This window comes from Sciurus vulgaris, assembly GCF_902686455.1.
Source record: "Sciurus vulgaris genome assembly, chromosome: 4".
NCBI classification, from domain to species: Eukaryota; Metazoa; Chordata; class Mammalia; order Rodentia; family Sciuridae; genus Sciurus; species Sciurus vulgaris.
The window spans coordinates 131,762,661-131,787,074 of record NC_136464.1 but is presented as its reverse complement, the minus strand read 5'-3'; the positions used below and the strand labels follow the sequence as shown (position 1 = coordinate 131,787,074).

Genomic DNA, 24,414 nt, shown 5'->3' with positions numbered 1-24,414 from the left:
ATTTCTGCATGTATTGCAGTAGAGGCATCAGTGGGCTTAGTTCTAGATTTATGTGCAGCAAACAACCTCAGAGGATAGAGACAGCATTCTCTCTTCCCAGCAAAGGGCAGGCAAGCTTCTAGTCCTCTATAATAAAAATAATGCCACCATTTGGCAAAGGGTTGGCATGTGTACAGCTCATTCCAAAAAGATTCAGGTTTCATAAGCTCAAAGTTCCTCTCCTACAGCACTACTCACCCTCTCCCACCAGAGAACTCTGACCATTTGATTGGCATTAGCTAAACTTTACTAAGCTTTCTGTTGGAACAGCAGAAGACAGGTCTGGTTCCTGTATCTATCATGCATAATGTTTTTCTGCATTTATACATATCTGCCACATCTCAACCCCCATAACTCTAGGTCAATCATTCTGACATAGGTGAGTGGCACAGACCAAAGCAATAGACTAGACTGTCTTCAGACAGACACTCCAAAAAGCAAGATTAAAATCAAATATTTTATGAACTAAGAATCATAAAGATTATCAGCCAGCTTAAAGGTCATGCTGATAGCCTTGTCTCCTACAGCCCTTTCAGTAATGATGGTTCCAACTAAGGGATTCCAACAACTATAAACAACATTTTCCTTCCAAGAATGCCTTGTACGCCTTCACAGAAGAACAACCTATATGGAAGACAGGCATTAACTTGTCTCTTTCTTCAAAAACACCATGACTGACCCATTACGTGTTTAGGGAAACACTACCAGTCTGCCACGCAGCCCTCAGACAACTTTGGAAATCACTTCAAAGTTAAGCTACCTTAGGTTACACTGAGGAAGTTGGGGTAGAAGGGACTGATTGACTATGTTCCCCCTCATGCAGTTTTCCCTGCAAAGGAGTCAGACATTTTTAAAAGATGCTATGAATTTTTGTCCTGGGTTTACCTGAGGTAATCAGTGATACCACATCAGCCCTGAGAGCACTCAAGGCAGCTTCAAGTCACTGGTCAGGATTGCTATGGAATCAACGAATTGCCCTGCACTTCCTCTTTGCTGAACCAGGAGAAGACTGAGATCACTAACATATTAGTCTGTATATAAATTAATACACAAAGCCAAGTAGAAAGATCAAATGAAAAGTTGCAGGAGAAAGCCAACTGGTATGCTGAGATTGATTCTGATGATTTACAGGTATATGGGATTTGTTCTGCTGATAGAATATGGGACCTGAAAAGCATGGCTGGGGTTGGTATTTCAGGTTTGCCTCATCCTGCTGCTTGGAGTCCTGCTCACCAAGAGTTTTCATTATACAGTCTATGAGGCAATTTGAATAGATTTTATCATAGCCTGCATCAATTAGATATAGTTCACTGTTGCCCCTACCCCTAAGGTCAGAGTTTATCTCCTTCAACACCCTACTGCAACTGGTTTTCTTCACAACACACTATGAGCTTCATGCTCTGGACATGGGGGCTGCTATAAAGCTAATACAAGTATTTAATTCTGACCTAGGAGTTTATGTCTGCTGATAGCACCCATTAAACATGTCACTTTACAAGTTGTAGAAATTCCTTCAAGATCTTGACACTCCCAGCCACAACTCCAATGGAATGGGATCAAGGAGACAACTTTGGGGGGGAAAAAAGATACAGCATGCTGTTACTTCACATTTCAGGACACATACACAGAAGCAAAACCAAATGTCCATCCAAAAAAACTAAGATTCACACACTTACTCCTTTGCTGACATAAACATACTACAATTCAATCAACTCTATGAACAAGAACAAGGGTTCCAATAAATGTTTTTAATATTCTAGCAAAGTATGGCTCTCACAAGAGAAGATGGAAGACACATTTAGAAAGGAGAAGAGAGAGAGAAATAAGATAATAGAAAATTAAAGTGTGGCAAAAAAACAGAAATTGGTTACTCTATACTTATTTCAACCCTCTTCTAAGTAAGACCAGGCCAAAAAGAGAGGACAATCACATACATGAAGACTGGACCCATGACAGACAGTTTGGTTCTCCTAGGACATCTATGGCAGAAGGTATCTCTGTTCCTAGCACCTCAGGTACTAGCCACAGTAGTGTTTGGAGTCAAGTTTCCATTAGGACACTGTGATGTGGTACGGCATTCTTCTTCTGTACAATACACTTACATTATCCACACGTGGTTCCATGGACCTTGCAGAAATTCTGTAAGGTACTCAATACCATTATCTGTTTAAATGACCTAGAATGGATCAGGTTGCTTACAGTTGAAAAACCCTATCTGATATATTTGAGAAAATGAACTGAAGTATACTAATGCTATGTCCAGTATTTTACTTATACTTTCCTTCCTGAAAATAAGACTCTCTAACTTCTGAGAATAACTTTAAGATACTTCAGGAATGTAGTTTTTCATTTTATTACTATACTATATCGAATGGGGAGAAATAAACTCATTTTCTATCAAAATTATAGGCAGTCAAATTATCTTTACTATGATCACACTCTAAAGAAAATCAAACAATTTTCATTTAAAAAGTACTTTGCAATAAAAAAAATCCTCATTGTTCTTTATTTTACTATCTCCCATTTTCTCCAATTTAAAAGCAAACAATTGGTTTCGATTTTATTCGGTAACAAACAAGTGTTATTTTTAATTTGATGATCTGTTAATATCATCCAGATTAATACATTTTAATAAGTGCAAATTAGGTAGATAATGGAATAAAATGGGCACTTAGAACAATAGCTTTATATCATCAGCTAGTTCTAAAATATACCAAATTTGTAGAAAATTCAGGAACACCCAAAAGTACATTTATGTTAGTAAAGTCTTGCTTTATAATTTTAAAGGAAATACAGCATAATCAGTAATCTCCAAAAGAGAATTCACTTTACCTTTTTTTTTTGGTGTGTTGGGGGTAAGCTGAATTAACTTGCCATCTTAAATCTTTTTCATACATTAGGCTTGTTAATGAGAAGCCTTCATTAACCGGTAAAACCCACAACAAAATGAACAGGGAAAATTACAATTTATAATTCTCTTCCCATCATCTACTCTTTATCCGTAACATAGAATGTACCCAAAAGATGAGAAAAGGTAATTTTAAATGATGCCAACAAGACTTTTCACTTCTTGATACAAAATAAGCTTTAAGAACTGCATCAAGAAATTTATTTTCCTTATTTTTTTATTTTAATTGTAGATGGACACAATACTTTTATTTATTTTTATGTGGTGCTGAGGTTTGAACCCAGTGCCTCGCCTTGCATTTACTACAAATGTCAGCCAACTGGCAACTGATAAATTACATATGGTACATTCAATATACAATGAAATAATAGGTAGCACCAAAAAATGACTACTGATACACATTCCAACAAGGATGAACTTTGAAAATATTATGCCAAATGAAAGAAGCCAGTCACAAAAAAACCGCACATTACATGGTTATATTTATGTGAAATGTCTGAAATAGCAAAACTATAGAGACAGAAGGTAGGTGAGTGGTGGCCTGGAGCTAGAGAGAATGAAGAAATTGTAGGGTTACAGGTAAGGGGTGGAGCTTTCTTTTGAGAGCATTGAAAATACTCGAAAATTGACTGCAGTTAAGGTTACACATCTGAATATAAAAAATATACACTTTAAATGAATAAATTATGTGACACATAAATTTTATCCAAATATAATTATTTATTAAAAAGATCATCTCAAAACTATATTGAATTTTAAAATAGGATTTTAAAATTTTCTTCAAGTGTTAATATCTCAAATCTTGTGAATAGTAAGCCTAGAACGGATTTTGAAAAGAAACTATTAAAAACATCAGATGACAAAAGAACACTTACACAAGGGGAAATCACAAAGACTCAAGGAAAAGAAGAGAAAGGAAGGAAAACTGAGATAAAGGAAGGGGAAGCCAAGAGAGGAGGAGGAAGAGACAGAAACAGAATGAGAAGGTATATGAATTAAATGACCCCAGCACATGAAGCAACTGCAGGTGTCAGCAGTGGAGAACACAGGTGAGTCCCCAACTCCCCTGCCCTCTGCCAAGTGCAGAATGAGAGAAGACGGGCTCTTTTCCAGGCCTGTGGCAGCTGGACACATGCAGTAGGGAGCATACATTCAGATCTTCGTTTCTACCTATTGCAGAGAGACAAATCACAGCAACAGGTTCTCTCACCAGTCACTCTCAGCATTGTCAGCTGATAAGTCACAGTCAATTTATCAGCTTTACAGTTTCTAACATCATCTGATTTTTCTTCAAATACCATCTTTTAATTTTAATTTAATGTTTCTAAATTTTAGACTTGGTTTTTCTATTCTTATCACAACTAGAAACAATAAAAGGACCAGGTTCCAGAGATTTAAAAAAAAAAAAAAAAAAATACAATTATAGACCAGATATGGTGGTGCAAGCCTAAAATCCCAACAGCTTGGGAAACTGAGGAAAGAGGATCACAAGTTCAAATCCAGCTTTAGAAACTTAATGAGGCCTTAAGCAATGTTGTAATACACAGTCTCAAAATAAAAAAATATACACAGGGCTGGGGATGTGGCTCAGTAGTTAAGAGCTCCTGGATTCAATACCTGGTACCAAAGGAAAAAACACAATTATTACTTTTACATATAAATTTTTTAACATATCATTTAAAACAGAGGGCCTTCATGTTTATTAGCACAGTGGTTTCCAGAGTTATTGCTCATTAGAATCACCGGAGGATTCTTTTAAAACTCCTAAAGGCCAGGTAACAACCAGGTCAAATAAACTATAAAATTGTGGAAATGAGAATCAGGTTATCAATACATTGTTTAAATATGCTTAGATTTGATCATAACAACCAATCATATCATAAAATCCACTTATTTGTTCTCATTTTTTATTCAGCTGGATACTAAAATGGTTAAGTTTAAATATGAACTTTTTGGAAGAAAATGGTTTAAGAATATCTTATAACCCTGAGTTTCTTTTATTTTCTTCTTTATGGTGCTGGAGATCAAACCCAGAACAAATGGGTTCTGCCACAGAAGTAAATGTCCAGCCCTATGACCTTGAATTTTATTGTGACTCAAGTAAACTCTTAGCTTAATTTCATGAAAATTAAAACAGAAGTCTCAATTAATATAATTGATAAAACTGCTTAAAAATTATAGTAATAATTAGGACTAATAGAATAAACAGTTTATAGAACTATGGTGACATATTTTATTGAAAAATCAGTAATTTTACTCCTAGAAAAGTAACCTAAGGAAGTAATTATAGGTGTTTGCCAAGATATATATAAGCCAAATTATGACAATAAAAATTGAAATTCTAGACATTCACTAAAAATACTATAAAAGAATATTAAGTAGCATGCAGTTACAAAATACAGTATTTACATATAAACCAGTCACAAAATAGTTTCACAAAATATATGTATGTTGTCACTTAAAAATAGATTTCATGTATGTGAGACCTACTTGCAGTTGAACTGAATTATGCTGAAGGCCCTCCACAATAGAAGAAAATCTGTCAATTTTTTTTTCTTCTCCAGCTGAAGTTAAAGCTTCTAAAACTTCTTCAAGGCTATGGGAAATTTGAAGTTTATTAATTAAATTGCAAGTAGCAAATAACACAAATACCATCATACAACTGCTTCATCCTGCTAAAGAAGTCAATATGCTGAGGCAACCAATAACATTTTAGAAGTAGCTTACTGAGGACATACCAGCGCTATTATAAACATAATGTATGCTTCAATTCATTTAACCCTCTAAGAAAATGTGTATTCATAAAGTATTTACATTGCAATCTTTTTAAATTTTTAATTGATACATTAAAATTGACATATTTATAGGGTACCATGTGATGCTTCAATACATGTGTACATTGTGGAATGCTGAAATCAGGGTAGGCATACCTATCTCCTCAAACTTGGGTCACTTCTCTAAGGTAAAAACAAATATTCAAAATTCTTTCTCCTAGCTTTCTTGAAATGCACAACAGACTATGTAGAATCAATTTACTGTGAATTTTAACGTACATAAGGAACATATGAAGTGGGTACATAGTATTAATCCCCATACTAGATTAAGAAATGGAAGCAGAAAAAGGTTAAGCCACTTGTTCAGTGGTTCACATCTGTTAAATTGTGGAGGAAGGATCTGGAACCAAACAGCCTGTGTAGTGAGCATAAAATGCTCTCACCAATACGCTGCAATGCCTCTCAAATAAATGAAGTTGTGATAGCCAAACATATATAATAAGATACTGCATGTACTCAAATGTACAATATAATTATGCAAGAGTTATATACTTCCTCCTCTTATAAAGAATTATGTATATCTAAGCTACTATAGGTGCTTATTTTGTGGTTGGAGGCAAATAGTCCTATTTACATTATTTTAATACCCATTCTGAAGTCAAGAACAATAAAAATAATATGGAAGATAAGGGAGAAGGAATAAAAAGAAAGAGAAGTAGGAAGAGAGTGAATAAGAAAAGGGCAAATGGAGAAGAAAGGAAGGAGAGTAGGAAAGGAAATGGAAAGAGGAGTCCAAGACGATCTGGAGAGAAGAAAGGGAGAGGGGTGGTAATAAGGAGAAGAAGAGGATAGAGGAGAAGGGGGAAAGGAAGGAAAAATTCAAAAAGTATCATATATAGCAACACGTATACACACGATAGACATCAATTCTTAGGCTCCAACAACAAAAAAAATATGATCTTTTTAAACCACAAAGGTAAACTACAAAGGATAAAGTACTAAAGCCAGGGGCCAGGCTATCCAGGCTGTCCATGGTGGGAAAGGCCGAGATTAGCTAAGCCTTTTCTACAGACACTAAAGGTCTACACTGGATATACCTTGGGGACAAAGAGCCAGGCCTAAGTGGTGCCTTTTGACTCTCAACTGTGGCCAGACTGAGCTGGCTCAATCCCACTGGCTATAGCAGGATCTCCCCAAGGCTGATTTTCAAATGAATGCAGGAGGCTCCACTGATAGGGCTCTGCCTACCCTTATATGAAATGTTTGTCTTCCTTTAGTTGTTCAGTTCATTCATTTTATCCTTTTCAAAAGGCATTTATTTACCTCCTTATAATTAGAAGACCAAATCTCTTTAAAGAAGAAAAAAAAGTTTTACAGTCCTAACAAATGTGGTTAATGGCTTTAAAGCTTTAGTATGTGCTGCATAATAGTCAAAGACTTTGTACCCTCAAGCAGTGAAGTATTATTACATATATAACTTTCAAAATATACATAACAGATCTTTCAAATAGCAATATGTTTTTATAAGGGGATATACAAGGCACATAGCTTGAATTAATTCTATGTGGAAAAAAATCAGATAAACAGAACCAATATATATATTTTCCAGTCTGCACATAGTGTTTGAATTCAAAACAGTTCAAACTATGATGAAGAAATCAGTTTTTCACTGAAACATTTGGGCCCATAACTAACATATAGATAAAGAGAAACAATTACTCAAGCATTTCTTTACAGCCACTCAGAATCTAAATCAAATGCTTACATAAAATTCAACACATATTTAAATTTTAAGTGGAGACCATTGAATGAATAAACTTTTGAAGCTCATTACTATGACAAAAAAGCAGAGAACACTTACATGCTTTCCTCTCCTACAATGCACACAGCAGAAAGGAGTTTAACCACATCTGTCATCATACTGGGGTGCTTGGGATCCATGGCTTTGGCCAATAAGGAAAGACTCCTCTCTTCACTCATAATTCTTTCTAAGCCATACTATATTATGTGGAAATAAAAGGTTAAATATTAGGAGTTAATTGGAAAAAAAAGTGCCCTAATCAAAATGTAGTTATTCAGAAATTTTTATAACAATACATTCTCACATCTAATAAAGTCTGAAAATATACATGCCTTGTAGCACCCTAAAAATTCACAAAAGTATTCACATTATGTCAAGAACTATGAGACTATACCAAATACAGAGAATGGAAGAGTAAAATGAGATTTTTCTGACAGCAAAACAGACCATACTGAAACAGACACTGAGGCCATGAGGAACTTTTTCCTGGGCAAGAAGGCTGGTAAGAATATACTATAAGTAAGCACACAGAGAGGACTGTTGAAGAGAAACACACGGCAAACCACATTGTGTGCAGCATTTGTGTCACTTTGAACCAATAAGTGAAAGTATTTTCAGTAAAATCAATCCGCTACAACCAAAATACCATTTCAGCATATAAAAAATGTAAAATATTGGTGAGAAGTTTCACTTTTTTCTTCCTAAGTATTTGAAATCAAGGTGTATTTTACACTTACAGCACATCTCATTTCAGATTAGACACATTTCAAGCACTCAAAAGGCACATTTGACTACCATATTACACTGTGCAGGCCTAAAGAGTAACACTTAATTCATAAACCAGCAAAGGTGAAGGACAATCTGAGGAAGGTACAGCATAGAAAGTGCCACAGCAAATGTATGTATCCTCATCACAATGATAGTAATCATCGAGAAGACAATGCAACTGTAAACACAAATGAGATCATTTGGGAAGAGGGTCATCATCTATTTGCTACTTGGACATTTCATCCAATTACAAAATGTAGAGCTATATTAATGACACAGAGTTTTAAGGCTGTATACATCTCTTGGTCCTGTATGAACTAAGTGTCAAAACACAGAGGTTGAACAGAAGAAAAAGAATTCCACTTACCTATCATGCATCTCAAAGGATTCTTCTAAGGGAGGGAGAAACTGGTTGATCTGAGACACCACTAAGCACTAAAAAGGGTCCTTAATTCCTATTATGAACCTACTAACTATGGCTTGAAATTAGCAATACATATAAGCACCAAAGTCAAAGCATAACAGGTTTAGACCCAAATGCTTTGGAATCATTTGCTTTAAACCACTACCTAAGGAACACAGGAACAATGGAGAAAGTACAAGTTAATGGGCCAAGGGCCCCAGGATATGACTTTTGCAAAGATTTCTCTGTCTCAGTGATGGGAGAATGTTTACAGAAACAGCTAAACCAGTCAGGAAATGCTCGCTTCTGTAATGCCAAGGGCTGGAAACAGAACAAAACAGCAGGCATTGGGCCAGAAAAGACAACGTGCCTTGATAATCATACGAATTGTCAGCAGATTAAAAAGTACCATTTAGATCTGGATCACAAGGTCAATTAGTCAATGATTACCAAGCACCAAAGAACCGATTCTTTCCTAATAGACTTGAAGATTAAGTATAGTTTGTACCCAGCATTTCCCCTTCACTTTCCACCTGCCTGGCTATCCTTAGTCAGTGTCAGTCCTTCTGAATCAGAACCATGTAGCTCCTCCAGCCACTCAAGAAGACTCATGGTGTTCTCCTCCTAGGAGTACTACATACTTTCTCTGCCAAACCCTCTAACTCTTAAACTAGTATGTGTGAAACGTAGAACATGAGCATTTTCTGATTTCATGATATTAACTGTCATCCTGTGAATTTGAAGACCCATCACAGGCAGTATTCGCTGATTTGGTTCATGTAAAAATGTGTAGTGCTCAGTTTAAGAGAGAAATGAGGTCAGATTACCACTATTCAGTTATCTATAATCAAACAGAGAATTACCACCAACTTGTATAAAGTTACTTTCAATTATTTACAAAATAAAGGAAAGAGAAACATATGGGAAATAGTCAACTTACCAATGATAGCAATTAAAGTGCTTTTAATGAAGGCTATTATAGGCTATGGAGGTGTGACAAACTTTGGAAGGTCTAAGGATGTAACTTTGTGAATGTCAAGGAACCACTCTGGGTAATATAACTGGCCTGTTCTAAACTGAGACCAATGCCAGGTTCCACATGCATTCTACATAAGGTCCATTATTACCTAACAGAATTTCAGGTTATTGAAGATGATGCTTTAAGTAGGAGAAAGTTAATACCCAAAATCCCTATGTAGGATGCCCAATATCAGGGGTCACACTACATGAATGTGGTGATAAGGAACTATCTGCAGTGAATTAATCCCAATGTGAAGAGAATGTGAGCAAAGGAGCTGGCTTCAGAAGCAAATCCCCCTTGTGTATGCACACTTCAAAGCAACACCCAGAAATTTAACCAATCAAAATGAAGTCTACTTTAATTACCTTTAAATTGAAATAGATGAACCAAACAGCCTTAGTTTTATTTTCTTCCTCCTAAGTATTTACAAGCCTCCCATTTTATAAAACTTTTAGTACAGTGTAATATTATAAAAAATTCACTTTGATATATTATTAGATTTGTTCATATTAATGACATCATAATGTGGTGCCCAATAAGGTACCACATTTTTTTTCTCTTAAAGTCTGAATTTTCATTATACAATGAACCCTAGCAAAGAAGTCACAGTGAAGTTTCACAACATTTGTATTTACAGATTTGATCAAATTAAATTTAAGAAAACTATCAACCAGTCTCAGGAAAGTATAACTTAACCAAAATGTTTATATATTAAGTTTAGAGTTCAGAAGTTAAAATAACAAGTATCAGAAACTCAATTTTTTTATTAGCACAGGTGACATGTATCAATTGCAAAGAATATTTTGCAACTCCACATACACAAACTATAAAATCTATTATAAGATAATAAATTATATAGGAATACATAAAGTTTACTTACTACTCATTCATTCTCAAACCAAGTGAAATATTATGTTCTACATCCCACTTCACTTTAACCATGATATTCTTCTTAAACTATGATCCACATACCCCTTTGATGTGAAAAAAAAATGTACTATGTACCTTTCCCTACTTTCAGCCTTCCAATCACCAGTAAAATTTTAATTTCTCTATTCTCACTTTAGAAGGAATCTCCTAAAGCAGTTCTATGTACTCAGTAGGAGAAAACATCTCCCCATCATCAGTTTGTTGAAGAAATGTTAATTTTAGTAAGAGTACTTAAGTACATCATCTAAAGTTTATTTAAATAGAATAAGGCAAAATATTATACATTAAAATTAATCAGAAATGTACAGAGTTTGCATACAACAAAAATCAGCAAACTTATAGATAAAATTTTCTCCCCTGATGTCTAACAGCAACTAAAATGACCAGCACTACTTCACTCATTGTGAGGTATATGTACTTAGATGTTGAAGCTAAAGTAATGGCAGAAGATAAAGTCAATTTTGACTGTTAACAATGCATGGAAAAAAAGAAAAAGAAATGCTGTCAGATAAATGCAACTTCAGTAAAGAACATAAAGCATCTCTCCTTTCTAATGTATTCTCTTTAAACATGAAAATCTTACAGATACTCCATATTATGTGTGGCCTCAATAATACTTGAATTATTCAAGACTGCTCCATTTCTAGAACCTTCTCAGACTTGTTTACATTAATTTCATCATAGATTTTAATTCCCTAGAATTTATATAAGAGATAAACTGTTCCAACTTAAATTCTTGGTAATAATTATCATTGCACTCTATATTAAATAATCAAGTTTTAATAATCATATGTTATTCTAAAGTTGGCTAATGCTATATTTTTGAAAATCAAAGGGGAGAAAGAAAAGGAGGAATTTAAAAAGCAGAAGGGGGAATGGAAGAAAGAATTCATCTATATATGAGGAATTAAACATCAGAAGAAGGTCCATTCAATTCCAAGTGTCTCATGTTGCAGGATACTTTGTTTCATACAAAATTGGAATCCAATTCAATATTTCTATTATGCACTGAAAAGCACATGAGAATAATACATCTCTTTAATGCAAGTAAAATCCTATATTACAAATCTCTAACTCATATAAGAATTACTGATGAATAGATACTAATTATCTATATGCCTACCTGTGTATTCATCAAGGCTTTTAGACACTGTATGACTTTGTGTTGATTCTTCTTTACGAATTTTTCTTGGCTGTATTAATGTAAAAAATATCAGTATTGGAATTATAAGTGGAAACACAAAGGTACATATATTGAAAATTATTTGCAGTACTTACATTTTTCCACTAATCAATTTTTCCAAAATGTCTAGTAATAATCCAAGTCCCTCATGTCCAAAGCTTTCCACCCAACTGGAAAATGGAAAAAGGTGGGGTTACACATTAAGTTGGTACTTTAGTTTGGATATAATGCTATATACACACAACTGTTTTCTACTTGTTGTACTCATAATCATACATACGCACATAAGAAAAACAACAAATATGAAATCATTCATGATTCATATTTCTACTTTGGAGTAGAAGGGGCAAGATAGGGCAATATCCCACTTCAATGTAGAAATAAACATCTCATTCAGGTTTATAGGGAAAATTCCAGTTCCAAACTGAACGCCTTGTCTGATGCATTCTGTTATTTTGAACACCCATGGATTGGGGTTGCCTCAAACAAGATGTGTCTTTGAAGTAATGGAGAATAAAAAAAAAAAAAAAAAAAAAAAAAAAGAAGGGGCAAGATTGGAAAAGCTGATGGTGTGCAAAGCAGCTTACATCAGCCTATAAGAACCCATCTCTTCCATACTCCATGTTCAGTAGCATCATGTTAGTATCTTGAAGTCATTCCCATCAATAACAAGTATATACATCTCAGAAATTGTCAGAACCAAGAGTGTTTCTCACCTGGATCTGGGTACAAAACATTTACTAGCACACCATGGGAAAAACCTCATCATGGACTATTTCAAAAAGCAGAAAATGGGCAAATGATTGAAGATCTATTGAAGAAAGATGCAGAATAAGAAAAAGATTACTGACAAAAATTGTCAACATAACAAAAGGGGATGCCATAAGAGAATTTCACAAACTTCTAAAATGTAGCTCACTGAATGTTAAGAACTTCCTAAATGTCACAGTTAATTTGCATAAAAATGATTTTTAATAAATATTTCCATCCTGACAAAATTACACTCGTTCTGTAAAACCACAGATCCAATCATGACATTTAAGTAAGACTACTACACAACAGCTCACCTTAACCACAGAAAAAATGAATCACTGGTGATTTGGAAACCTACACAAATAATACAATGATAATAACTGTCTCCAAAAAAGCTGAGTGAGAAAGAAAAAGCTCTACTAGGAGTCACAGGTATATATTTCTTTGTATAAGAGTGTATGTAAGATTTTATATACGTACACAGTTTGAATAGTAAGATGTTAGAAACAAAATTTCATCAAATAATCAAAAATAGGACATCATAAAGTGCAAAAACAAGTTTTAGTTGCATGCCATAATATTACTATTTTTGTACTTAAGGTACATTTCCTATTAAACAAGAGTAAAAGCTATAATCAAAACAACATGATATTGGCATAAAAAACAGACACAGAGACTAACAGAACAGAATAGAGAGCCTAGAAGTAAACCTACAAATCCACAATGAACTAATTTCAACAGAAGTGCTAAGAACACACAGTGGAAAGAATACAATCTTTTCAGTAAATGTTGCTAGGAAAACTAGGGAATTCATATGCAGAAGAGTAAAACTAGACAACTAAATTCTCATCATTTTAGAGGGGAAAAAAAAAGAATTCCAAATGGATTAAAGACTAAATGTAAGACCTGTGTTATATAATTTGGATATGAGGTGTCCCCCAAAAACCCATGTATGAAACAATGCAAGAAGGTTTGAAGGAGAAATGACTGGGTTATAGCCATAACATAATCAGTGGATTAATCCCTGATGGGATTAACTGAGTGGTCACTAGAGGCAGGTGGGGTATGGCTGGAGGAAATGGTTCACTGGGGATGTGGTTATCGGGTATATATTTTGGATCTGGAGAACAGAGTCTCTCTCTCTCTCTCTCTCTCTCTCTCTCTCTCTCTCTCTCTCTCTCTCTCTTTCTCTGTTTCTTGATCATCATGTGAGCAGCTTCCCTCTACAACACTCTTCCACCATGATGTTCAGCCTCACCTTAAGCCTGAATGGAGGAATGGAGCTGACCTTTTATGGAATAAGACCTCGGAAACTGGGAGCCCTAGAATAAAACTTTCCTCCTCTACAGTTGCTCTGGCTGGGTCCTTTAGTCACAGTGGTGAAAAAGCTGACTAAAACAACCTGAAACTATGAAACTACTAGAAGAAAACAGGGGAAATACTTCAGGACACTGGAGTTGGTAAAAAATTTCTGAACAAGAACCTAAAAGTACTGGAAACAAAAGTAAAGACAGACAAATGGGACTGTATCAAACTAAAAAGCTTCTGCACAGAAAAAATAAAAACCATTCAGAGTGAAGAAACAACTCCCAAAAATGGGAGAAAACATGTGCAAACTATATGGATCTGACTAAGGGCTAATATCCAGGAATATATATCCAGGATATATACGCAACTCCCAAAATTCAAAGGCAAAAATCCAACCCAATTAAAAAGTGGGCAAAGGACATTTCGTAAAAGACGACTGCATACAAGTACATGGGGGGTGGGGGAGAGGATATCCCACATGACTAATCATGAGGAAAATACAAGTAAAATCCACAATGAGATACCACCTCACTCTACTACAAATGGCTAGTATCAAAAAGACAACAGTAGGGCTGCGGAGATAGCTCAGTCGGTAGAGTGCTTGCCTCGCAAGCACAAGGCCCTGGGTTCGATTCCCAGCACCACAAAAAAAAAAAAAAAAAAAGACAATAGCAAGTACCAACAAAGATGTAGAAAAAGGCAGTCATTATGGATACAGTATAGAGATTCCTCAAAATTTCAAAAAAAAAAACTACAACATGATCCATCCATCCCCCTGCTGGGTATATATCCAAAGGAAATGAAATCAGTGGGTCATAGAGACATCCGCACTCTATGATTGCTGCAGCACCATTCACAATAACCAAGATATGGGAGCAATATAAGTATCCATCAGCTGATGAATGGATAAAGAAAATGTGGTACACATACAAAATGGAATACCACCCAGCCACAAAAAGGATGAAATCCTGGGCATGTGTGACAGCATGGATAGAACTAGAGATTATTAAGTGAAATAAGCCAGGCACAGAGGGACAAATATTTCAGAATCTCACAAATACGTAGAATCTAAAAGAGCTGATCTCATGGAAGTTGGAAAGAGATTGGGAAAAGCAGGGGGAATGAGGAATGGAGAAATGTTGATCAAAGGGTACTAAGTCACAATTAAGGTAGGAGCAAGAACCTCTGGTGTGCTCTTATAGAAGGGTATAACTACATATAACAATTATGTACTGTGCATCTGCAAAAGCTAAAAGCATTTTGGATTTTTTTACCAGCACACCTGTAATCCTGGTGGCTTGGAAGGCTGAGGCAGAAGATTCACAAGTTCAGAGCCAGCCTCAGCAACTTAGCAAGGCCCTGAAGCAACTCAGCAAGACTCTGTCTCTAAATAAAATATAAAAAGGGCTGGGGATGTGACTCTGGGTTTAATATCTCTGGTACCCAAAAAAAAAAAAAAAAAAACAAAGAAATGTGTTTGGAGAGATAATTATGCTTAAAATGATTTAAACATTTCACAATGTACCTACACATGTATCAAAATATCATAACACCACATTATGTATATGATTCTTATGTTCTTATGTTATGTTTAAAAAAAATAAGTTAAAAAAATTAGTGTTTAAAATCCATTTTCTTCATTTGCACTCTGAAATGCAGCTTGCCCACCTACCAATTTTTAGAATTTGATATTACAGCAAATTTCTTGTCATTTATACTGACACTTCCCCATCACAATGATTTCATTCATCTCCTCTGTCCACTAAAGTCACAGAATAACTAATTCAAGAATGCACATAAATAGGAAAGATACTCCCTACAAGACTGAAGCCTGCCTGCTATTATGACTAAAAAAGTTAAATAGATGTTGCTGTTTTCCAATCAAGATGCTACTTCGAAAAAGAAGAGTTTACTCTCCATTATCAGCAACAGACAGACTGCCTGTAGGCATTTCATATCTTGCTTTCATGTCTCATGAGGACACCTAAGCATCAGCTTAACTATTTGCCTTGTTGATACTCTATTTTGTATTTATTCTTATTTCACATACAGCAAGGAAGCTTGAAATCAAACATATAAGGAGTCTTGAGAGTTGACTTAGATGGCATTGAGATGCACAGAGAATCTGTGCTCTTCGGCCCTCTTGTATTAGTACTTCCCAGTGGGCCTTCAATATTTTGTTTGTAGTGAATTTTCAACCACTCTATTCAAAGTATATCCATTAGGATATTCTAAAGCTAATATAAATGGTTTCAGATTATTCACAATGTTACCTTCAATGTGCACAATAAAGTTAATATTCACAAAACTGTCTCACACCAAAATGTACAGTTATTTTAAATTATGTTAATACAACTAAAAGACTTTTTCGCACTAATATTGCTTACGTTGTGAACCCACTATAAGATTCAGAAAACATGCCAATCCATGTAAATCAGTAAGCTCTCTGATCTGATTAATAATATAACATAGCCATTTAAAATTTATCACCCCTAACATAACAATTATAACTAGAATAATGGGACCCACAATCAACTGTTTCTAAACCTACCACATGCCTCTCTTTTAAATCACAGAATATTAAAATAAAATTATATTAAATAAAATTTACACCTACTCATGTACATTACATGTAAACTAATTCTCTATCACACAAAACTTCCTAACATTCCATGTAAAGAGACATTATACCGAATTTATCTACATTCCAGGTTTAAATTCACTGTAGGAATTAATTTTTCAACAACAAAATCAGAGAGGTGGGCAATACTGTAAAATATAATCAGGTTACACATTACATTTCATTAGACATCAAAAACAACAAAAGTGGGACAGGGCACAGGGAGAGAAAACAAACTCTTATTTACTAAAGAAAACATTTAAACATCCAAAAAAAAAGCTGATGAAGGTACTTGTCGAAAGGTAGTCAAAAGGTATCAAAGCACAGAATAAACATGCATTAAAACTTTCCCTATTAAGAATTGTGAGGCCAGCATATTGCTTAGCAAGCTGTCATTCACAAATCCATCCTCTCAGGGTTTTCACCCACCCCTTCTATTTTCAGCAAGATCATTTTTAAGGATTGGGCACAAATATCACTTCCTGTCTTCTGGAAAGATGTTCACAATAATAAGTGATATTGAGTAGGCTGATCTGCAGTCTTGACAGAGCTTTATTGAAAACCATAGCTTTCCTCAAAAGTGAAACCTATGTTATCATCAGTATAAGAAACAACCTGAAAAAAATTGTAAACTGATCTATAAATGATCAATCTTCAGGCAACAAAACCTATACTATTTGCCTTTTGTCAGCACAGCACCATCAGCATTATGTGATTTGACCACAAACTATATTCATGGATGAATGAACCTTGTGTGAACACTGCTTCTGCATGAATAGAGAGATCAATATGATATTTATATTGGAAATCACCAAATATAGTGTATTAAATGTTATTTTAACATAAAATGTGCCAAGTGTACATGTGTGTCAAGAGAGAGAAAGAGACAGATAAACACACAGACAGACAGACATTGGAGACTAAAATCATAGGTCCTCTACCACTGCACTACATCCCCAGCACTTTTTTATTATTAATGTTGTGAAATTTTATTTTGAGATAAGGTCTCACTATGTTGCTGAGGAGTCCTTGAACTTTCGATCCTCCTACCTCTGGTTCCCAAGTTCTTTGGGATTACAGGCATGACCCACCAGGACGAGTCAAAATCTGCCTCTTAAAATTCTCTAACAGGAGATATCAAACTCCTCTCTTTCTTAATTACCTTAAGGAAAACTTCTACAACCAAGTAGCAGTAGGTAAAGAGGTAAAAACAACTTTCATAAGAGAAAGGGGTTTTTGGAAAAGCAAGAACAAGTCTAGAATCACAATATTCAAACTACCTTTGCAGGTAAAAGAGCAGCTTAGTTTCTGAAATTCAGTTATGGCTTACAGAGACACAGTGAAATCAAAATTGTGTAGTTTCTGACATATTACTTGTTTTAGATAACAAATACAGCCACTCACCTAAATGAGCAAAGGAGACGCTAGTTAGATCTCAGATTTCCCTCCTAGTCAAAAGCAGCATAGCTCTATCAAGTAAGTTTCCACCCTTACTTTGTTTAAAGTTGTTACCTATATTCTCAAATATGCTTATAGGAAGGAAAAGACAAAGGCACCGTGGATTCTCAGAGCTGGATTAAGTCTACAAGGGTGTAACAGCAACTTTACCCAACAAAATTCTCTAAAGATAGGAACCATTTCTTATTTGAGCAAGCACTGGGACAGACTAAGTACTCAATAAATGGTTTAGAATGAAAACTTAATCTTCTTGCATTTTTATATATAAGGAAAGGGACAGACAAGAGAGGCTAAGGAACTTACAAATACCATTTAGGTGTGCCGACACCCAGGCGAATGCACTTACTTTAAAACGTACTAAAGGTCTTAATAGGAACACTTCTTCCACACAGCATTACCGAGCCTGTCTCAAACTTCATGCTGAAACCATCAGTTCTGATTTCAGAACTGGTATTCATACTGAACCAAGGATGAAGAATCTAGGGTCCTTGTCCTACATCAGACGTTAGAATCTGACTAACAGCTGCTCAAAGAGTGTGACTTCATTACCACTAAAATCAAGTGTTCGTTAACAACTTCAGTCAGTATTTTCTTAAGGGCTCACTGTGTCCTTGATCCTGCAGTAGATACAAGAAATACAAAACTAAATAAAATATGTTCTCTACCCTTGAAAGCATCACAAACTAGTGGTTAAAACAAATGTGAAGCAAAATCATTTCCACAACACAATAAGTCTTATAATCATGGTGCTATGGGAACAGAAAGCACACTCTTGTCTCCTACGACTTCAACGCCACTAATGACAGACCTGAGTCTTAAAGGTTAAGTCATAGAAAGGAGACAGGTTTCTAAGTAAAGAATACACACAGACACATTAGCCATAAAAGATAAAGCTGTGCTGAACACCACAGACAGCTGAATCAGAAATGAAACCAAATAAGAAGGAAAGGGTATAATCTTGAAAATATACAATGCCACAGGCCATAAGAAGCCATCATAAGGCTAGGCATGTGTGGTAAGTAAGATAATCACTCTGCCCACCAAAAGATGTGTATATCCTAACCACAGAATCTATAAATATATTGCCTCACATAGCAAAGCAGGAAAATAAGGTTGTTGATCAGATGATCTTCAAATAAGGATATTATCCTAATTACCCAATTGGTCCAATCTAATCACATGACTCAAAAACCAAAACTAAACTGGATGAGAAAGATGCAGTGGAAGAGACAAAATATCAGAGACTCAACCTGCTTTAACTGATTATGAAAATGAAGTAGGTGGAACAAAAGCCAAGGACTCTTGGTAGACTCTAGAAAATGAGAATGTTTCTCCGCAAAGAGCTACAAAGGAAGTAGAACCCTCATTCTCACAAGGGCAAGGAACTGGCTTCTACCTACAACCCAAAAGAACAAATGAATGGTACTGACTCCTAATTCATAAACATGGAATATCTTCCCATGTATTTGGATCTTCTTTGATTTCCTTCATTGTTATTTCTCAGTTTTCAGTATTAAAGGCCCATGCCCTAAATTGATTGAATAATAGTTATTGTTTTGAGCTACTGTAAATGCTATTGTTTTATCTTAATTTTCCACAAGTTCATTGCTAGTATAAAGAAATAAAATTGATTTTGAATATTTATTTTGAATCCTGAAATCCTGTTGAACTTACTAATAAATTATAAGAATTCTTAGAAACTCCTTAAAAATTCTCTGTGTAAAATCATGTCATATTCAAAGAAAGAATATTTTCTTCCTTTGGGATGTGTAGGCTTTACATTTCCTTTTCCTGCCTTAACACTCTGGCTAGAATTTCCAGCACTGTTGAATAAAGATGTTGATATACATGTTTATCTTATTCAAAAGCTCAGAGTAAAAGCATTCTGTCTTTCACCATCACATATAATATTAGCTACACCACTTTGGCTGGACTCTAACAAGTTAAGCTCCCCTGTGTATGACTTGCCTAAGGCAGCCATAACGAAGTACCAAAAAGTTAATGGTTTAAAACAACACATACATTCCCTCATATTTCTGGAGAATATATGTGCAAGACCATGATGTCATCATCAAGGTCATGCTCCATCTAAAACTGCTTCCTAGTTTTTTTGGTGAAGGTGTCAACCCTAGATGTTCGTATACATCACTCACCGCATGGGACTTGGGTAGAATTCACCAGTGGCATTATCTGAACCTGAAGATTATTATTTGAGATTTTCAAATTAGGAACTAAATTACCTTAATGGTCATTGGACGCTGTAAATTGTTCATATTTCTGTGGCAGTTCATTCTTTTTCACAAATTGACCTATTTCATCTAAATTGTTAAGTTTGTTGTGTTTAAAGTTGTTCAGTTGTAGAATCCATTTTTCATTACTCTAATGAAATACCTAAGGCTTTATACTTTATAAAGACAACAGGTTTATTTAGCTCTGACTGTGTGCCTAAGGTCTGCTCCTATTCAGGTGATATAGCCCTCACTGTGTGACTAAGGTCTGCTCCTATTCAGGTGATATGAAGACAAATGTCACATCTGGATGACTAGAGGGCTGCCAGTGACCTTGTGTGAGTTGGGGATTTGCACTGACCCAAACATCCATCCCCACCTCACTGCACTTATGACCAACAAGAAAGAAGACGCCATAGGAACTTGTGGACCAAAGGAGGCCTCAGGAAGAACAGGCGTTTTGGTCACCACACTGGACAAGTGAGATTTGGCAGGAGAGATGGCACCCATGGAGTAGGGGCTATTTGATGAAAAGGCCTCAGGATAAAGGGGCTTGTCACTCACATATTTAAATAATTTAGTAAGTGAAACAGTCCCTCCTTCTTACCCATAAAGGGGAAGTTAAACCACCGACAATGGGGAGGTCAAATCTATTGCTAGGAGCCACAGGGAGAACACCTACCTGATAAGTGCCAACCCAGCGACAGACCTAAAGGAAAACCTCAGACCAGGGCACCCTGTCTTTCCGCTTCTGAGAGCAAGTCACAAAAACGCACAGAAGGCAATCCTCTTCACTGCCTCCCATCCACCAGTATTTTTGCACATGTCTAAGACCTTTAGCAGCGGCCATGAGGTGGCTTTGAGTAGGGAGGCTCCATATGGGTGGTTAAGTACCCAAACAATGTTTCAGACAGGGGTGCCCACAACCCACCTCTCCCTTCCCTGAACATGGTATTTAGAGATGCTTGAACACTCCGGCTTCCAGTGAATCCTCTCAAATGAGATTGATCCAACAGTTGATAACCACCCTCACCACAACCACAGGAACAGGCCTGAAGAATGGGAAAGGAAATCCTTCTGGCAAAGGACACCAGATAATGAACAAAAGCGCACTCTCCATCCATAATAGATCAGGAACACATTCACAGATTAACTCAAGACAAGTCAGTGTTCTAATTTATCACAAAGGAAGTAAGATTCCCCTAAAGGGGGGGCCTCAAAGGAAGGAAGTATATGGCACTAAACAGGAGGCAAAGTGGTCCAGGTGAAGGAAAGAATGGCTCCAGGGTTCTTGCCCTCTCCTTGAGCCCCCGACTTTTTTAATCAGTTTTTTTTTTTTTCTTTTTCAGAAAATTTGGGACATCAATAAAATGACTATACACTTTGAGAGAAAGAAATTTCTTAAGAAATATCTCTGCCATCCTACAAGATGGGAGAAAGGACAGAGAAGGGCAGGGCAGGGGGTCCTGGATCCAAGCCAATGACCTCATGTCCTCTGGGGAAGTGATAAAGGAAAAAATGTGACAGCCAAGAATGCTGGAAGCATCCAAAGTGTCCTTCCCATGGGCTGAAGAAATGAATGAGACTGGGTCTGTCCCCTGCTACTGTAACACAAGACCTCCCACTTAGTAATACATAGTAACAGAACTTAACCTCTCCCAGCTGTGCAGACTGGCAAGATCAAGGCCAAAGAAGTCTGCTGCCCTACCCTCACATGATGAAGGAAGCAGGGGCGGGGGGTGGAACTCATTCTCTCCTGCACTCCCTTTCACAAACCAAGATCCTGCCTACTGAACCCAGGGTCTCCCACATTGTAGGAAAGCACTCTCCCCCGAGGTACATTCCCAGCTTTTTGACACAAGGTCTAACTGACGTGCTTGCTAATGCTGGACCTGAGTGTGCCATCCTCTCCCTCAGGGTCTCTGGTAGATGGGCTTACAGCCTGCCACAGAAAGCACAAGAGGTATCCCTCCCAAAGATTCTCTGTTAATGCACGATGATGCTGAGGTCCAATGAGTGGCTTGTGAGAGCTGGCAGGCTGACACGGTTTGCACAGGAGATATCCCTCCCAAAGATTCTCTGTTAATGCAGGAGGATTCTGAGGTCCAGTGAGTGGCTTGTGAGAGCTGTAACCCAATGAAGACCCTCCTCGTTTCAATGCAAGTTCCCGGTGGTGACCCAACACAGGCAGAGTGTGACTGGAGGAGCTGTGTGGATCCATGGTCATGCCCTGGAGGGGTGCTTCTGCTCTCTGGCTCCTTTCCGGCTCTCTGCTTCCAGCTTTCGTGCAGGGAACAGTTCTCCTCTGCTGGGCCCCTTTTGCACGGTGTGCCGCCTCACCTTTGGCCCACAGTGATACCGTGGGCCATGTCTGGACCCAGGCTTCTGAAATCATGACCCTGAATCATATTCTCCTTCCTTAGGCTCTTCTTTTCAGGTGGGGGGTGTACTATCAGTGACTGACAGATCTAACCAACAGGTACTTGGCACTGAGAACTCCATACATGTTGCTCATGCCCCGAGATCTGTGTGATTCTGAATTAAAGGGACGAACTACTTAATCTGGTGGAGGGAATTTCGGGATGGCACAGCATATTCAGTCACTGCCATGGATGCTACTGGCGGCCTTCGGCCTGGTTTGCTGTGAGAATGGGGAGCTGCGTTAAAGCCAAAGCACTTTAAAAGCTTGCAGCTGAGCCAGAAAAGTGCACGTGTACATGAAGCTAAGGAAGACAAACTTCTTGAAGAGGTTGCAACCTTGAAAGAGATACTAAGTACTTTGAACAGACACACTAGGAAATATGCCGGCAGGGCCTCTCAGCTACGTGTAAGCCCACAACCACTAAGGCCTCCATAGTATGGAGGAGAATATTTCTCCAGAGAGACAGCACAGGACACTGCTGGCGCAGGGGACACTGACAGATTGTTTCACCACGCTGAGCTGCACCGACCCTGAGAGGCCCTTCAGCCTTAATTCCAGCCTATGACAGTGAACATACCACGCACACACATGGTACACAGTGACATCGGTAAGTGAGGGGGATCAGAATGCAGTTGTGTAGGGGGAGTAATGTCTCTGCATTACTGAAGTTACACTGCCACAGGTTCACATCAGAGTGGTCTCTCTCTCTCTCTCATTAAACGGTCAGCCCACGAGAAACACAAAACATACCCACGATGAAAGGTAAGGGAATTCAAATATATCACAACAAAAACCACCTCCATGGGACATAAAATGATCACATAAAGACACCAGCACAATGGAAGCAGCAACCCAGGCAGCTCTCCTTATAAGGACACAAGTCCTGCTGACCGGATAGCACCCCTGCCCTCCTCATAATGGGCACGATGCTCCCACTACTGCCTTATGACCTCATTCTGAGGGAATTTCATCCTGACAATGCCATTTCTCAGAAAAAGGCCTCATTCCTAGGTGTGGGGTTAGGAGCTAAACATAAGATTTGAGGGATGTAATTTTAATACTCACAAAGCACTCACTATTCCTCCCATTTTTTCTGTTTTCCATTATTTCAATCAGTGGAAGCTGAATTCTGTCACACCACAATCCTACATCAGCCCATACAACCATAGGATGTCCTGGGCCTGCGCTCTCTAGGGACTTTAACATCTATATTCACAATGCCCTTTGGCCTGTCAATCCTGGGTTGCGTTCACTTTTTTCCTTTGGAACCACCATTTGCATCATAACAATCGGGTAACACCAGCTTCGGAAAATAAATTGTGAATTGTTCCCTGTTCTTCTACTTCCTGGAAATGACTCCGTAGAATTGGGATTAATACTTCTTTAAATGTGCCGTAGAATTCTCCAGAGAGATCACATGTAACCCAGGAACCTTTCGGAATTTTTCAGGTTGAGAACCCAATTTGCTTAGGGGTCAGTGGCCTATGTGGTGTCCACGTCCTTATGACTGAGCATGCTTCCTCACTAACTGTTCTACTTCACTGAATTGTAATGCCTGTGTGTTTAAATTTGTGCAGTTACATAATCCATTTTCTCTTACTCCCATGAACTAGCTGGGGCTTCATACCTTGCAAGGCAACAGGTACGTATATTTGACTCTCACTGTGCAACTCGGGCTCGCTCCCATTCACCTCACTGTGCAACTCAGGCCCGCTCCTGTTCACGTGGTGGGACGATGAACATTATGTCTGGGTTCCTGGGCCCCTGCCCATGACCTCCTGTCCGCCGGGAACTGGCA

General features: G+C 37.2%; 1 protein-coding gene across 1 annotated transcript in view; it reads right to left on the bottom strand.

Annotated features, from left to right (window-relative positions):
• Window positions 1-24,414, bottom strand: part of DIAPH3 (diaphanous related formin 3) — a 495,179-nt gene that overhangs the window by 317,885 nt on the left and 152,880 nt on the right. The window contains exons 6-9 of the mRNA XM_079137635.1: window positions 11,923-11,997; window positions 11,768-11,837; window positions 7,583-7,719; window positions 5,438-5,543 (exon numbers count right to left, since the gene is read on the bottom strand). Coding sequence (XP_078993761.1) covers window positions 5,438-5,543; window positions 7,583-7,719; window positions 11,768-11,837; window positions 11,923-11,997 — 388 coding nt within the window. The remainder of the gene's footprint in view (window positions 1-5,437; window positions 5,544-7,582; window positions 7,720-11,767; window positions 11,838-11,922; window positions 11,998-24,414) is intronic.